Here is a 15,715-nt window from a genome sequence, read left to right on the forward strand (position 1 = left end):
ACTGCTGTACTCTCATTGTTCAAGCATGGAATATCTAGTCAGAGATTCTCCAGTTGTGTTTGATTCTTTTCAGGTTTTTAACCATATTTAACGCTGTTCTTTCTGTCATATATCGTGCCACTTTCCCACCAACACTACCTACTTTGTCATTCCAATGTATTTTGTAACCTGTACTGTGTCCCATTGATTTATCATCATTCCACCAAGTTTCTGTGATGCCTATTATCATCAAAATCTTTTGTTATTACCAGGCACTCGAGTTCACCCATTTTAACAGTTAGACTTCTAGAATTTGTATTTATAAAATTTGCACTTACAAAATTTGTCAACAACTGGGGTCAGTATTTCTCATTACACCCATAACACCCAGCTGGAGTCACTAATTAACCCAAATGTTGCCAACTCATCAAGGCTAGAGATAGCTGCTAAATGATGGGCCAAATTTGTCTCAGAGGGCTAGCCAGCCCATGACATGTACCTTATTGGTCTCTATGGTCTGACTGCATATTCCAGTGGGGTTTTTGGTAGCCATGATGCCATAAAATGATACATTCCTGGATGTCAGAGCTGCTTGAACTAAATTTTACTACCACCCATTGTTTACATGTTGCCTCTTTCATTTTCTTTTTGTGGCATGCAGCATCTCACCTTGCAATTCTCATTTTATTCAAAGATTTTAAAAGTTTCCTTTTATATAGCAGTCTTTCTTAAATGTTTTGAAGAGGAGTGACAGCAGCCTTCCTGCTAAGCAATGAAGTTAGTGCTGGGAGAACACTGAGCAGCCGAGGTACTTCTGTGAAACAATTCCATGGGAGAACGTCAGCGGGGTTATTTTTGTGGTCGTGTCTATTGGGTGGTGTCTATCTGCTCCAAACACAACTGAAGGTTTGGGAAGGATCCAATTCTGGAATCCATGAAGTTCCAAGGAAAAGCTCAGGGCGGCAAAGGAAGCAGATAAGAGTATTTATTTATTTGTATTGCAGTTGTACCTAGCAGCTCCAGTCACAGGCTACGCACTGAACAAACACAACAAAAAGATGGGCATAGGTTCCCAAAAACCTCTGACTGCCAGATGCTGGATGGCAGGGGATGGGTCACTAGTGTGGAATCACAAAAAATTCAGACAGGATGCCTTAGATTGAAACTGTGATAGAAATGCTAAATTCAGGCAGGATGTCTTAGAACTACAATAGAAACGCAAAATTGTTGGTCTATGTTGCAAGGCATTAACTACCTTTGTAACAGCACCCAGCCATACCCTGTCAGATAGATAACAAGTGACTATATGTGACCCGGGACTCACTGGCACCAAAAGAAATCACCAGGACATGCTGGCACCATGAGACCCCCACTGTGTGTTATAAGCACCCTATGTGCGGTAAATGACCTGTTAAGTATCAGAAACGCCACTATATGATCTGTATGTAAAAAAGGAATCTTAAAAACCTATATAAGCCCCTGTATTTTGTACCAAGGCGAAGTTCCAGAGATCAGCACGGGGACGTGCTGTCTGGGCTCCCCTATAGCTATAGCTGTCTGTGCGTATGTCACAATTAAAGTTCTGCTCGATCCAACCCTAAAAGAGAAGCTGTGTGAGCTTTTCCACCACACTAGACAACTGCCCTGTTCCATTCATTCCCTCTGAAGCATCTGGCACTGGCCACAGGATGATCCTGGGCTAGATGGACTGCTGGTCTGACCCCCCTACGGCCGTTCAGATGATCCCTGCTCCCATGGGCCTATAAGTGAAGGAACCAAACAGCCTGCCTTCTCCTGAAGAAAAGGCTGAGGCAGAGGGGCTACTGCCTGGGCTGGGGGGCGCAGCAGGGCCTCCCCCGCTTTGTTTGCTCTTTAATATTACCCAGTGTCTCCACTGACGCTTGGGTAGCAATGAAGGGGGCTACCGGGCCCTGCCTCCTCGCCGCGACTCTCCCCCCGCCTTTGGCCTCTGCAGCTCAGCCTCACCACCGCGGCTGCGCTGCTCCCAGGCGCGGCCTGGGCGGCGCGTCCCTCCCACACACCCAGCGCCCGGGCTCCCGCCGCAGCAGCCCGGCGGCTCACACACACACACGCGGCGCCGCAGCAGCAGCAGCAGCGCGCTACACGGCCCCGCACGCACCCAGGCTCCGTCCGCGCCAGTGGCACTCGCAGCGCAGCAGCAGCAGCAGCGGCCGCCGCCGCCACCAGGCATGGCACAGGGCTCCGCCTCGCTATGGCAGCAGCGCGACACAGCACCCTGGACTTCCTGCTCGGCGCCCCAGGTGAGCGCCCCGGGCTGGGCCGGCCCCGCCGCCGCGCTCCCCGCTTGCTAGCGGGGGAAGAGGGGGGAGCAGCAGCGGGAACCGGCCCCGGCCCGCTCTTCGCTGCAGGCCCGTCCTGCGGCTCCAGCCGCCGCCACGCGCTGGTCTGCCCATGAGCGGCGGCCCCTTGCGCTCCCTCCTTTCCAGGCACGCAGTGGTATCCCGGCCCCCCCTCCTTCCAGGCAGGCATGCAGCTGATTTCGCCCCGGTGCCCCCCACCCTGCGCCCCACTCCTTGCAGCCATGCGGCTGCCCTCCCGGCGTGTAGGTTCCCCCTTCCTCCCCCCAGCTCTGAGCTCCCTTTCCCTCTCCCAGCCTGCAAGTCCCCTGTGCCCCCCCCCCCGCGTTTTGTGGGGCCCCCCCCGGCAACCCCCTCCCCCCAGGCATGCAGCTCTCCTTGCTCCTTTATGTATGCAGCTGTCCTCTCCATTCAGGAATGTAGGTCCCCCGCCCCGCTGTGCCTTCCCTCCCCGGGCAAGCCGCGCTCCCCCGCCTCTCCCCAGGCATGCATATGTCTGCTCCGTGCGCGCAGCTCCCCTCGTGTCTCGGCGCCATGCGACCCCTTTCCCGTCCCTCTCTGCATGCACCATTCATCTCCCCGGCCCGAAAACAAAAATGCAAAGTCCGCTCGGCATCGGCGGACAGCCTAGCAACGCACCTCGCTCTGCTTTGCTCGCTGAGCGCGTTAATGCAAATTAATGGCTTGTCCCTGAAAAGTGTTTGTGTGTCTGGAGGAGGGATATTGTTGCTATTATTAAGCATTTCTTTGACGCGTGCATGACCTTTTCCTGTCCCTGGCTTGGGTGCCTTTCTCTTGGCGAGATTATTTTTATTTTTCAGTAATTATCCTGGTGGTAGCCAAAGGACATGGGGTCTGGACATGGACGCTGCTCCTTGGCCTAGTGTGGAAATAGAGGCAAAATGAAGTATTTGTGTGTGTGTATGTGGGGGGAGAGAATACAACAATATGATTTGGAGAAACGAAACAAGGAAGTTCCCGGATTTTCAGAGATCTGGTTTAGAGATGTGCCTTGTCCTTGCAAATGAGGGTGGTAGCTAAGGAAAAGACCGAAGCTTTTTGTTTTTAATTGTTTATCCCTTTAGTACTGTGCTATAGGCAAGGAGTTGATGATGGGGGTGTACACATGTCTTACACACTGCTTTGGCATGAAGACTTAACACATGTTCTTTAAAAATTGGAGATTTTTGTTGAAAACCTATTCTGAGGTTGCCTTGGGAAGGAGAAATTACTGTAAAATGGGATGTCCTGAAAATCTGCCCCTAGCATTTTTGACTTGTCAACTAAATGCTAAAAGTAGTAGTTTCCTCTGATTTAAAATGGAGTATCAGGAAGTGACCAAATGTGACCTGTAACATTTCATTATGTAGGCTGACTTGTAAATGAAATACTAAAAGTAGAATTTTCCTCTTATTTAAAATGGGGTATCAGGAAGTGACCTGCTGACTTTTTCTGGGTCAACACAAAGTAGAGGGGGACACATCCAACATGATATATTGTCATTTTATATGCTACTCCTGAATTTCTTACCGGATGATGATAATGTACAGAATTCCAGACAGTAATTAGTAATGCCCTATCAAATTCATGGTCCATTTTAGTAAATTTCATGGTCAGAGCATTTTAAAAATCTTAAATGTCACGGGTTTCAGATATTTAAATCTTAAATTTCACAGTTTGTAACACAGCCTGAATATGTATTTACAATGGAAAAATATAAACATGTAAAGCTCATGACAATCCCTCCTCCCAATACCATGCCACCTTTACTTAAGTGCTGCTGCTGGTGGCAGCGCTGCCTTCAGATCTGGGTGAGCCAGCAGCCGCTGCTGTCCTGCTGCCGGGCTCATAAGGCAGTGCAGAAGTAAGGATGGCAATACAGCGACCCCTGCAATAGCCTTGCGACCCTTACTCCCCTTCTTGGGTTGGCAACCCAGAGGCTGCTATAGGGTAGAAGTACACAAAAGACCACATTTCTTGCTGAAGACCAGATTTCACAGTCCGATGCATTTTTCACAGCTGTGAATTTGGTAAGGGCCTAGTAATTAGTGATAAAAGTGAGCTGGGGATCAGATTTAACTACTGACTACTGCACTGGACTGGTCATATGGAGGTGGGGAGGCAGGTTGAAGCCAAAGCTCAGTAAAAGTACTTTATTAACTTTATTTGGTAAGTGAGGTGGGTGATACACTTAACTTTTGGAGAGTGCGGTAGTAAACTTTGCCAATCAAAGTCTGTAGAGTTAAATTGATAAACATAAGGTAAGGAGGTAAGTAAACACTTGATTAATTTGTTAATTATTAATTACTCTGACAATACTTATTTTTTTAAAAATGGTTTTACTTGTGGTTGAATGCCCTCTTTTTCCAGGCTGTTTGGGTTGGGGACAAGCATTCCTCTGTGTTAAACCAATCCTTTTTAGGAATTCTGTTCAGTGAAGATATCATAGATTCCAAAAGCTTCATTGCAATCCAGAATATTTTTGACATTGCAAAATGATGTTTTTGCTGGTTAACTGAAAAATACCAAAAAGATATCACAGAAGAGAAAATAATTGTAGAAGATTGTGTAGTTAAACATATATTCTGTCCTTAGTACCTTCCCATCCCACCTTAGTTAATGAGGGCAGTGTTTTCAGATGTTAGTTACATCTGCCTTCTTGTGGCTTTAAAATCCTACTTTCCTATTGTTTTACAGCTCTTTTCTCTCTTTAGTTAGTATATGTGAAGGACTTACCTTAACGAAAGGGGAAGCTGACTAAAGAGGGAAGTGTTATCCAATACATAAGTGAAAGAGGAAAACCACTTTTTCCTTTGTTACTACTCTTGGGTGTTACCTGTAACAAGAGCAGGTGAACAGTCTTTTTTTCCCAAGGAGATAGTGTCCTCAACTCAAATTGTGGGGTTTTTATATTTAAATTTCACTTCTAATATAGTTGTGGCCCAAAACAAAATATTGGTATGATTAATGAATTGTTTGAGTACATATAATCTATACAGATAAGTTTTGGATATAAAAGCTGAATCAAAATACATTAACTAGCTTGGTTTTGAACCCTATAAGGACAATACAGTTTTTGAACAGGAAAAAAAAAACAAACAGCTACAGCCAACAGTGTTGTACAATGTGATGGTAAAAAGTGCTCTGGGAATGTCATGAGACTACTAACAAACTGTTGATGTGTCTTTGAACTGTATTTGTTTGTTAGAGTAATGTACATTATCTGCATGTCTTAGATTTCTCTGCTATAGGACAGCAAAAGGAGAGTCTTGTTTTTAGTATATAACTTTTGAAGCGTCTCCTATACCCAAATATATAATTCCAGGCTATTGAATGAGATCATGATTTTAAAAAACGTTCAGGAGTATTCAGTCTTTAAAATCTTATGTGTCTGTGAATGGATAGTTTATATAAAAGCAGGAAGACTTCAGTCAGCCTGATACCTACTTACATTTAGTACTAGCAGTAGCTGAAATCTACATAGACAATATAAAGCAGATGATTAAGAGGTATATTTAGGTTCCTTTCCTCTGGATACAAGCTAGATTGGACTTTTTATGTAGTAGCCTAAGAGGAATTTAGGCATTGCAGCACCTACTAGAATCCCTAAGCCTGAGCTAGGCACACAGGCTCCCTATGCAATGCATGGGGAGAGAGCGCCTAAGAAAGGGCTTAACAAAAACCAACATGCTCAGTGGGGAGCCACCTGAACTCAGCATTTCCTATTGGCTAGGAGAGAAGTATTGTGTAAAATCCTCCCCTCAAAGTGAGTTAGGTACCTAACTCCATGCCAATGGGAGACATCTTCTGCCTCTCAGGGTTCACCGCTGTGACTCCTCTCCTAGAGTTAGGTGCCTAAACTGGGTCAGCCCTTTCTGTTTGGTGGTGTCAGGACTTAGGCGGCTGTGCATGTGCCCAGCTGCTGAAATGTAGGTGTCTCTGGGACTCTTAGCTATGGAAACTTCAGTGCCTAAAGTCCCTGAGTGCCTACAGTTTTAAGCAGTAGCCGAGAGGAGTTGTGTGAATGCCAGTGGTATCTAAATGTTCGACTTTGTCACCTTTTACATACCACTGGCATTCACAAAACTAGTCTCAGCTACTGCTTAATCCTGTAGTTGCCTAAATTCCCCCTTGTGAATCCCACCTTTAATATTTGGGAACTTAACTCCTTAAGTCACCTATGAAAATCTGAGTTTAGGCTTTTTATATAATTTAGAAATACAGACATAGACCCTGATCCTGTAAGCATATGCATAACTTGACACACTGTGATTAAGCACATGCATAGATCTTCATAGGACTGGGTTCATAGAGACTTAACCATTATACAGTACTAGCTACCTGTTGGACCAGCAGTTAATAAACTCTCTGTTGAACACTTGCATTTATTTGGCAGACCAGTGCGCTTCCTCCACCTAACTTCCCCTGTATCTCATGGCATTGCAAAAGACAAAGCTGATCTCCATCTTTTCCATTTTTAAAATGAAATGGGAGGGAATATGATTATATAATGTTTAAAGCTCTTAAGTGGGAGAAGAGGAATGGATTGTTCAGTTGAAATTCCTGTCAAGCGCTGTAGTGAAAGTCTCCATCCTTCTCCCATCAGCTTATGGGAGACATAACAATTAGCTAGTCCTCCAGGGCCTCATCTAGCAAAAACAAGGAATTCAAGGTGGTATGGTTCTAGTTTCCTGTATAATATATGTCTGGTAAGTCCTGCATCAGAAAGATATCCAGACTTCCAAGTAACAGAGAACATATCACATCCCATTATAAAGGGATGGCAGAGCCACACTGTGCTTTAGAGCTTTGGCGGAGAACTGGGTGTAGGTCAGGTTAATGAATACAAGAATCATGAAGCTAAATATGGTATAATTTGAAGCTTGTTAGGTTGAGGGCCAGATGCAGGTGTAAGAATTACTACCCTACCATTTGCTTATTAAGACTTTTCCAGAAATTGAAGGTGACCTTCAAAGGGGGGAGTCTAATTTATTTTCCATTGTATGATGTATAATGAAGTCTTGAAAGGTTTTATTTGTCTGGCAATCTTCCTGCATGTTTTTACATTAGGAATTAGGTCTCTGGGCTTCTAGAAAACACATAGGATTATAAAGATTCCATGTAAGTGAAACTCGGTTGAAAGGGGAAGTGACTTTTATTGAGACTGTTTTTTGATTTTTTTCTAACTACTACTTGTTTCAGATATACTGAAACGAATAACAAAATAATTGTTGCAGATTCAATACTGCACCCTTTCAATGTAATGCTTAAGTAAGATCAGAACATGCATTTGAATCCATCAGCAAAATCAGATATGACAATCCTGATATTTCTTGGGTAAAAGAAAAGGAGGAAATAAAACACGGGGGACGGAGAAGGACAAAACCATGCAAAAGGTACAAATCCAATCATCACATCATTTGCAGGTCACTTTTCAGCTACTATATGAATCCAAGATGTTGCCCTTTGGATGTGAACAGTGCATTAGGAGATAGGATTTCATTCCTTTCTCCTGATAAAAGGCATGAAAGTAGAAATTCATTATGATTTCCCGACAGTACTGAATGTACTGAATTATCTAACAGCTTTAGTGACCTCTTACAGGCAGACTTGGAGAGACTAGAGCTATTCCATTGGTGCTGTCAGTGCCAAATCCTGAGCATAAAGTGGTTTGACTTGCAAAATGTCACAATCTCACAAAGATCTGGCCTTCCTTCAGTCACTTGCTATATCCAAAAGCTGTGTTGCATGCTTTTTGACCACGTTGCCAGGATGGACAAATACACCCCAGCACACTTCCTTTCAAGCTATCCATCTACATGCAAAGGGGAGCGCTCCTTGACTTTACCTGGCATTGCTTGTGACGCTGTCTCAGAGATCTGAGAACTTTGCTATACAATGCCTGGTGCAGTGCCATCAACCATGATGACTCTGGCTAGTGCAGTGACCCTTAGTAGACTGTGTGTTTGATGTTGTGACCCAGTAGTTAGCTATGTTAAAGCTACAGTGCTAAAGATAGATACAGCTTCTTCAAAGGCTCTGGATAGTGTTATACTGTGTAACTATATAATTATTAGAGGAGGTTCTTGGAATTGATTGCACAGATGGGAGGTGAAGAAAAAATGCATAAGCTTTGGAGCTGTATGTAGAATACCTCAAAAAGCAAAATTGTGGTATTCACTGACTGATGTGCAAGTTGATGTCTCTATCTTAACTATATTTCTGGATCACACCTGATAGTTCAGACTCGTACTTCTGAATGTACAGGAAGAATTTTATAAGTAATATGGAGACTTGAGCATGGACTTTGGTATCTAAGCCCTTCAAACACTTTTTATTTACTCCAGTGACTTATTGTACAATAAGTATAATTTTGTATGGCATAGTCTTCTGTATGACATAATTAAAAGGGGGGGAAAAAACGTTCATGTAGGTCATTGTGTCTTGGAAACAGTTTGATACTCTTTTTGGAATGGTTTCAAGAACTCAATTTCTTCCTAGTCTGACAAGATGTTAAGTTTCCTAGGGTGTGATCTTCATTGTGAAGTATTTTCATTTTCCTCTTGTCCATCTTTCTATTCAGCAAATCTTGGATTGTTTTCTATGTATGAATCTGTGTTTGTTGGATACTCTTTGTGGAATTGTTTCCTGCCATTAGTCATTTAAAACAAATTGGAAGGAGGGGGGAGTGGGAAGAGGTCCTGTATTAGCTTCTGCCTCACTTGGAGGTTTTATAATTTCCTCTTCTTGTTCTTCTAAAGCAGTGGTCCCCAAACAGTGGGGTGTGCAAGAATGTGTGTGTGTGGGGGGGGGAGTGCGGCAGGGCCCAGGCCAGCCCCCATGTAGGTTTGGGTGAGGAGGAAGCACCACCCAGCCCCGCTCTGCCCTCAGCTCGGCCTGGCCTTGGTCCCCAGCTCTTGGTCCCACACCCGCTCCGGGCTGGCCCTGGCCATGCTGCGCCTGGTCCCCCCCAGCCACCTCTTCTCACCCCACTCCTGGGCCCTGGCCATGGACCTGGTCCCCTCCTTGGCGGCAGCAACAAACTCCTGGGGGGGAGTGGAGCAAAAAAGTTTGGGGACCGCTGTTAAAGGGTTTTTCTTTTCCTCCTTGTTGGGTGAAAGATCCACAGAAACAAGAGTAAGTGTCTGTGCAGGAGGAATAGTGAAACAAACTCGTAGTGAAACAAACTCGACATAGTCAAATGCTTACAGTAACAAAAGGGACTTTGCCCTCTAATCTTTTGGTTATTGTAATAATAGGTAGTGTTTTTAATTAGATACGTTGTGTGGATTTTTAAGCTGATATCTCTTTAATGTTTTCTCTACATAATGTAATAGAAATACCTAACATTTCCTACCTCTAAAGAAGCCAGGTAAACTGCTCAGGGTGGTAAACTGCTTGTCCAGACTTTCTGCAGTTAGTAGCAGAGTCCAGCACCAAGTGCTATGAAGAACTATCTTCCTGCTTAACCCCCATTGCTCTCATTCAGGAATCCTGTCAGGTGTTATGGTCTATTCTGCCTCTGCAGTGCAACAAACAGCCTGCCTTCCTTCCATTATTCAGCAGCCCATTTACACCACTGGAAGTACTAGACATGACACATGCTAACCATCTTCTATCAAATCTGTTAAGCTTTGTTAACACTTTGTTAACACTAACAGGAAAGTGTTTCTTGGGGCATTTAAAAAATCTGTACTAAATAATCTACCAGCATACTGAGGGAATCATTTTTTTTTTTGTCTTTGGCCAATCAGTGATTCTCAACCACTTTAAGGAAGATAAGCTGCATTCTCCTGCTCATGCACTGGGATTTGTAAAAATGTCCCATGCATCAAGATGAAATACTACTCGGTGTATGTGTACATCAGTATGCAAATATGAGAGCTGGAGAACTTGAAACACTAAATGGACTTGAAATGTTCAGTTTGTAGGCTTTCCTTACCATCTGCTGTTTGGCACTGATGGTCTCTTGTAGTAGGAGTTCATTAAATATCTCCCTTCTTCCCACAGCAAGATGTTAATTGAACCAAACACAAACACCATCCATATGGATCTAAATGGGGAAATAACCATTATAAAGTTAGATGTGTAAAGCATAAAAGGATAATGTCACTGGGTTAGCCCACAATGTGAACCTATTTTTTCCTTAACTGTTTGCAAAGTCTATATAAAGTTCTCTATGTAGTTAAAAATAGCAGTGTTAGTGGGGTTATTGCTAAACAAGCAGGAAATGAGAAATGATTTTAAAACCCCCAACTAAAAACAGCCACTGTGTTGAGTGGAGGCCCATAAACAGTACGTGCTCTACTATGTTGGTTTTGCAGTGTCAGTTAACCACTATTCCCAGAGCATTGCTGGCATTATGAAGCTGTTGTACCGTCAACAATGGCTAGCTGTAATAGGATGCTATGTAAGTTGAAGTCCATTTTTTTAATGGTGCACTTCATCTTCGTTTAAATCATAGGAAAATGTTTTTTGTTTTTTTACGAACAAACTTGTCTAGTAGCTCTGTCTACTGTAGAAATATTGATGATAATGATAATCTCTTAAGTATGTATGCTTGCAGGTAAAGAGCCTACTTCCACTAGTATTATAAGGATGTACTGCTTCATGATTAGTCCCTGCATAGCCAGGTTAATGATTCAGATGTGTTGAATGCAAGTTGTGGGCAGACAGCAGAAAAACAGAACTTCTTTGGGGAGGAAACTACCTGAAAGACTCCTTAAACTACTACCACTAATGAGAACAGTAGTTGAAAGAAATTAAAATACAATTTCTAGTCTTAAAACTCAAAATGACTTGTGTTTAATCCTCTTTCCCCCCTTCTCCCCCCCAATATCATGGTGTTTGTTCTCTCCTCTTCCCCATCCCAAGACTACACTGCAGAGTACCAGGGGTGGGATTACTTGTGTAGACAGTTGGTCACTGGCATTTTAACCACCACATTGTGCATTCCTGCTTTGAGGATGACACAGTGGACAAAGGGCTAATGGGTGCCTAGATTTGCATGCTACTGCTAGAAGTGGCAGAGCTGAACCACTGGAAAAATCTTTGCCAAAATAGCCTAGTGTAGATACAGCTAAAGTGACTTTGGAACTGCTGATGTTCTCCATGGCATCTGCAATCTGCACCAGGACTTTGGAAAAGGTGTAAAATTCCACAGGCACTTGAAGTGAGTGGTGTGTGTCAATGAATCAGTGCTGCCTACTTGCAAAAGATTGGCTAGTGGTGGAAGAATGCACTGATGCAGCTTGCCTAGGTTCAGTCACCCTGGTGTAAACTGCAGCAGTTCTCCATTGTAGGTGCAGCTATCCTCATTGCAGGGATAATTGTTTGTGGTGTACTAGAGCCAGAGGGAAGTGCTGTCTCTTACAGTCCTGGGAACCAATTTTAGTATGCTATTTCCATACTCTCCTTCAGAATTGGCCTTCAAGGAGTTGCTGAAAGTGTGAATAAAACTTGGTTTCGGTGGTTTCTAACTATATGGATATGTTTACATTGCAGTTCCCCTCCCCACATCAGAGAGTCTCAGATCCTGAGTCAACTGATTAGGACTTGTACTATGGGGTTAAAAATAGCAGAGTAGACATGCCAACCCCATAGCCTGAGCCCAAATTAGTTGACCTGGGCTCGGAGATGCCCTGCCATGGTTTGGCTTTTGCAGTGTAGACTATGAGCTCTTCAAACACATTCTGAGATCTTAGAGTCAAGCTCTGATGCTTTCTTGGGGCACCCAGGCCTTGGGGGGGGGGGGGGGTCACCTTTTTACCAATTAAGAGAGACTTGCTAAACTGGGTGTCAGCTCCCTGTCACAGCAGTCTGTTAGCCACCCAAACAATCTGCTCTACTCTTTTACTTGCCAGGTTAACTTTAGGTGCAACCCAGCTCCCAAGCCCACTTGAAAAGTGGTCCCGTCACTGGACGGTTTTACAAAAATTACCAAATTTTTTAGTCTCTAAAGAGACATTGTACATATCAGCCTATTTGGTTCAGCTGAGGCTTCACACTTTATAGATATCACAAAGATGAGTTTATAATAAAACCAAGAATAAATTTATTAATAAAGAACAGAGATTCAAGTGATACTGAATAAGGATAGTGAAAACAGCATTGATTACAAACATAACAGTATAGCATACCTCTAAGAGAATAAACTTAACTTTAGCAGGCTACAGTTCTTTGTCTCAAACAGTTTCTCACCCTCAGAATCATTTTGCAAAGCTTGCTGACTTTTCTGTTAAATCAGGATCCTGACTTTTTTTTTTTTTTTTAATGAATCACCTTCCTCCATCAAGGGTGTTCAGCAGTGAAATGGATAACAAATGTCCTCCCCAAATTTATTGTCTTAGTTTCCAGAATCAGGATGACACCTTGGAGCTCAGACTCCCCTCTCCCTCTTGGTTTCACATCCCTTCGTGAAGGGTCAGCCCGTTTTTCCAGTTGACTTAATATGCAAATAGAACTTCCTTTGTGTTGGTTCCACAATGCTTAATCTACATTAGAGTCTATAACTACCCTCCCTCCTGTCTGGAAGAAAATCTGTCTCTTTGTGTTTGGTTAGACTTGTAAGCATAATATCAGTAAGTACCCATAATTCCTCATTGGGCGTTAATATATACATTTCACAATGATATTAATGCCCATTGTGTCATTGGCTTTCATTTAATCTCACACATCCTTTAAAGATAAATAAAATGACAGCAATATGTTTGGTGTGATGAGTTTGTCAGGCCTGATAGGAATTGCTGATACAAAGTAGTGAACCACCTCTGTGGTGGTCTCTGTGTGTTGCACCTCTGCCCTATCGTTAACACAATAGAATTAGCCCCTGGCTACTCTGCAGGCATCAGTTCAAAGTCCCTGAACCTGTAGACTTAAGGGGTACATATCTCCCTCCTTAACATCCATCCTTCCCCTGCGGTTGCTTCACACCTGTCTGGGTCATCCAGAACAGCAAAGAGTTCTGTCACTCCGGAAGGTGTGAAACTAGACCCTTTACCATCCAGAGTCTTCCTTGCTCCCATTTGAGTTATGAGCTATTTCCTCAGCTATTTCTTAGTTGTACCAGTGACTCACTGCTCCTAGTGGATCTTGGGCTCCGGCACCATTTAGCTGTGCCTCGGTTTTTCTGCTTTCAGGGGAGTTCTGACCTACATCGTCTCCTACCTATACAAAGTCTTACCACTCCCAACAGTCTTCCTGCTCTCAGCGGAGTACTGGCTGACAGCATTTTCTCTCTTTACCAGTGTCCCACTGCTCCCAGCAGATTCGGGGCCGACACCACCACTTAGCTGTGTCACTGACACACTCAGCACTGACTCAGCTTCCCTGGTGAGGTTTCCCCCCCAGACACTGAGTCTGATTATGGTGAGAAAATACCTGAGCCTGTGGGCTCAATCTTGTTGCATCTTTACAGAAAATGACACATTGAGGAAAAACCATTTCTGACATTCCCACAGTCAGAATCCTGGGCTGTTTTTGGTGTCCACATAATGATTCTGACTACAGTCATCATAGCCCTGTCTGTTTGCCTGCTAGCCTCTAATTGGGCAAACACCCTTATGTTCTTCCTTCTGGGTCCCATGGGCAGGACTTGACTCTCTTCTCCTGTTCACACTGTTTGTGTTCTGTCATGGTCAGCAAGCTTCTGTTGCTCCAGCTCTGCCTCCTCACTCTGACACCAGGCCTCTAGCTCCATGTGTTTCTCTTCACCGATCGGCCTTTCCCATTCCAGCCTCCACAGCTCTGGATCTCAAGCTATCACCACTGCCTCTGCTAGATCGTCTAGAGAATGGTCTGCTTGGTCTCTTGCATGACCTGTAGGAGAAAAAGAGACCCCTTCTTGCCATTAGTTGGGAGTAGGTGCCCCATCTTGCCTCATAGCACATGAATGCAGCATGGCCACCAGCTCCAATTTCTTCTGATCAGCAGCTGATAGATCTTTGCTATGCACACAGGTCTTCTGACTGCTTCTTGATGACTTTTTAGCATACATTTCTTTGCTCAACCTGCCTCTTCTGCTGCTTTATTCTTCTTTATCCTTTCTTTTGTCTCAGCTTCTTTACCTGAAATAAACAGGAAAAAATAAAAAATAACCTTGTATTTTGCTCTCTCATTTTTGAATTTTATAGTCTGTGCTTAGCAAGTGTTTGGAGTTTGAACCTCAGCTTGCTGGTGTAGTCATGCAACTCCTGAGACAACTGTGTCGCTGTGACATTTTATCAAGGCATCCAAAACTAAATTGCAGTGTAACCCCTCTGTCTCAGTGTGAGAGAGAGAAATGCTGGTGCTAAATGCAGCAGGCCATGCTTTACTCCTTACTCTCACCTGTGTAGAACTGGATGGCAAATGGAATGACAATCATTCTGTTCAAAGTACAAGAAGGATTAGAATCCAACTCCCTTTTTTTGCTGTGTTGGCATTGCAGTAGAAATAGTACTAGAAATCAGTAAAACAATTATTTTAAATCAAGTCTAATCCTGAATAGACACATGTGGCAGATATGCTGGATGAGGTGCCTTTACATGTTAAATTCTGAAAAGTGACTAGTGCTTTAAGCAGGGCAGATAAAAACCTAATAACATGTTTAAATACAAAATCTATTTTTCTTTTTAAAAGATAAACCTGTCAAATTTAATTTGAAATTATGACAACTTGTTTTAAGGCTTATACTTAGTATAATCATTTAAATAAATATGCCTTGGATGTTGAGGAGGGGGAAAGTATTCAATTTCTGTTCGGCAGAAAATCTTTTGCCTTATTTTTGGTGTAAGATTAGCAAGCAGCGGCTGAGAATATTTTCTTCATTTGGACTAGTTCATTCAGAGTTGAGAAGTTGATAGCTTATTTTCTTCTTTCCTACTTTTTCCATCTCCCAATCAATCTATGAATAAAAAACAGGTGGGGGAGGATGAGAGCTACTAATTGTAAAAATGTTAAGGACATGGGGCTAGGTTTTCAAAGATATTTAGGTGCCTAAAGACCGACACAGCCATTTTTGAAAATGCTACTAGGTGCCAATCTGTATGTTTAGAATATCTTTGAAAATCTGGCATATGGTGACCAGAAAGAATCAGTTCAATTCCCGCACTACAGAAATAGTTCCATTTGTTTTATAAAATCAGTTCTAAATGCAAAACACATTTGATGCTTTTCTTAATGTAGCCAGCACACGTAAAGTAGTTTTATTCAAGTTTTTGTGCATTTAATTGAATTCCAAATTTCCATCCAAATACAGCTTGACACAATTATCAAGTAAAAAAAGTAATCATTTAATAAATAGAAAATGTTGTATGATGCATTGTGACACCTTCCAAGGCAGTGAGGCACCTCATCCATCACTCGCTACCTGCTCTTAGAGAGCGAGGAGCATTGTCTGTACTTGCTGTGGATCAGCA

The 15,715-nt window shown here is 43.2% G+C and overlaps 1 protein-coding gene across 2 annotated transcripts in view; it reads left to right on the plus strand.

The window, feature by feature from the left end:
- Positions 1-2,076: 2,076 nt before the first annotated feature.
- The window catches only part of SMS (spermine synthase), a 76,653-nt gene continuing 63,014 nt past the window's right edge, over positions 2,077-15,715 (plus strand). The window contains exon 1 of one of the 2 annotated variants that reach the window (XM_067545028.1): positions 2,077-2,261. In XM_067545028.1, the coding sequence (XP_067401129.1) occupies positions 2,213-2,261 (49 nt within the window). In that variant the 5' untranslated portion in view covers positions 2,077-2,212. Of the gene's footprint in view, positions 2,262-3,864; positions 4,349-15,715 lie in introns of those variants that run through there. The other variant, XM_067545029.1, reaches the window with a different exon arrangement.

The sequence above is a fragment of the Emydura macquarii genome, unplaced genomic scaffold (genome assembly GCF_026122565.2).
Source record: "Emydura macquarii macquarii isolate MOO-44397 ecotype Brisbane River unplaced genomic scaffold, CSIRO-AGI_Emac_v2 contig_1043, whole genome shotgun sequence".
In the NCBI taxonomy this organism is placed as follows: domain Eukaryota; kingdom Metazoa; phylum Chordata; order Testudines; family Chelidae; genus Emydura; species Emydura macquarii.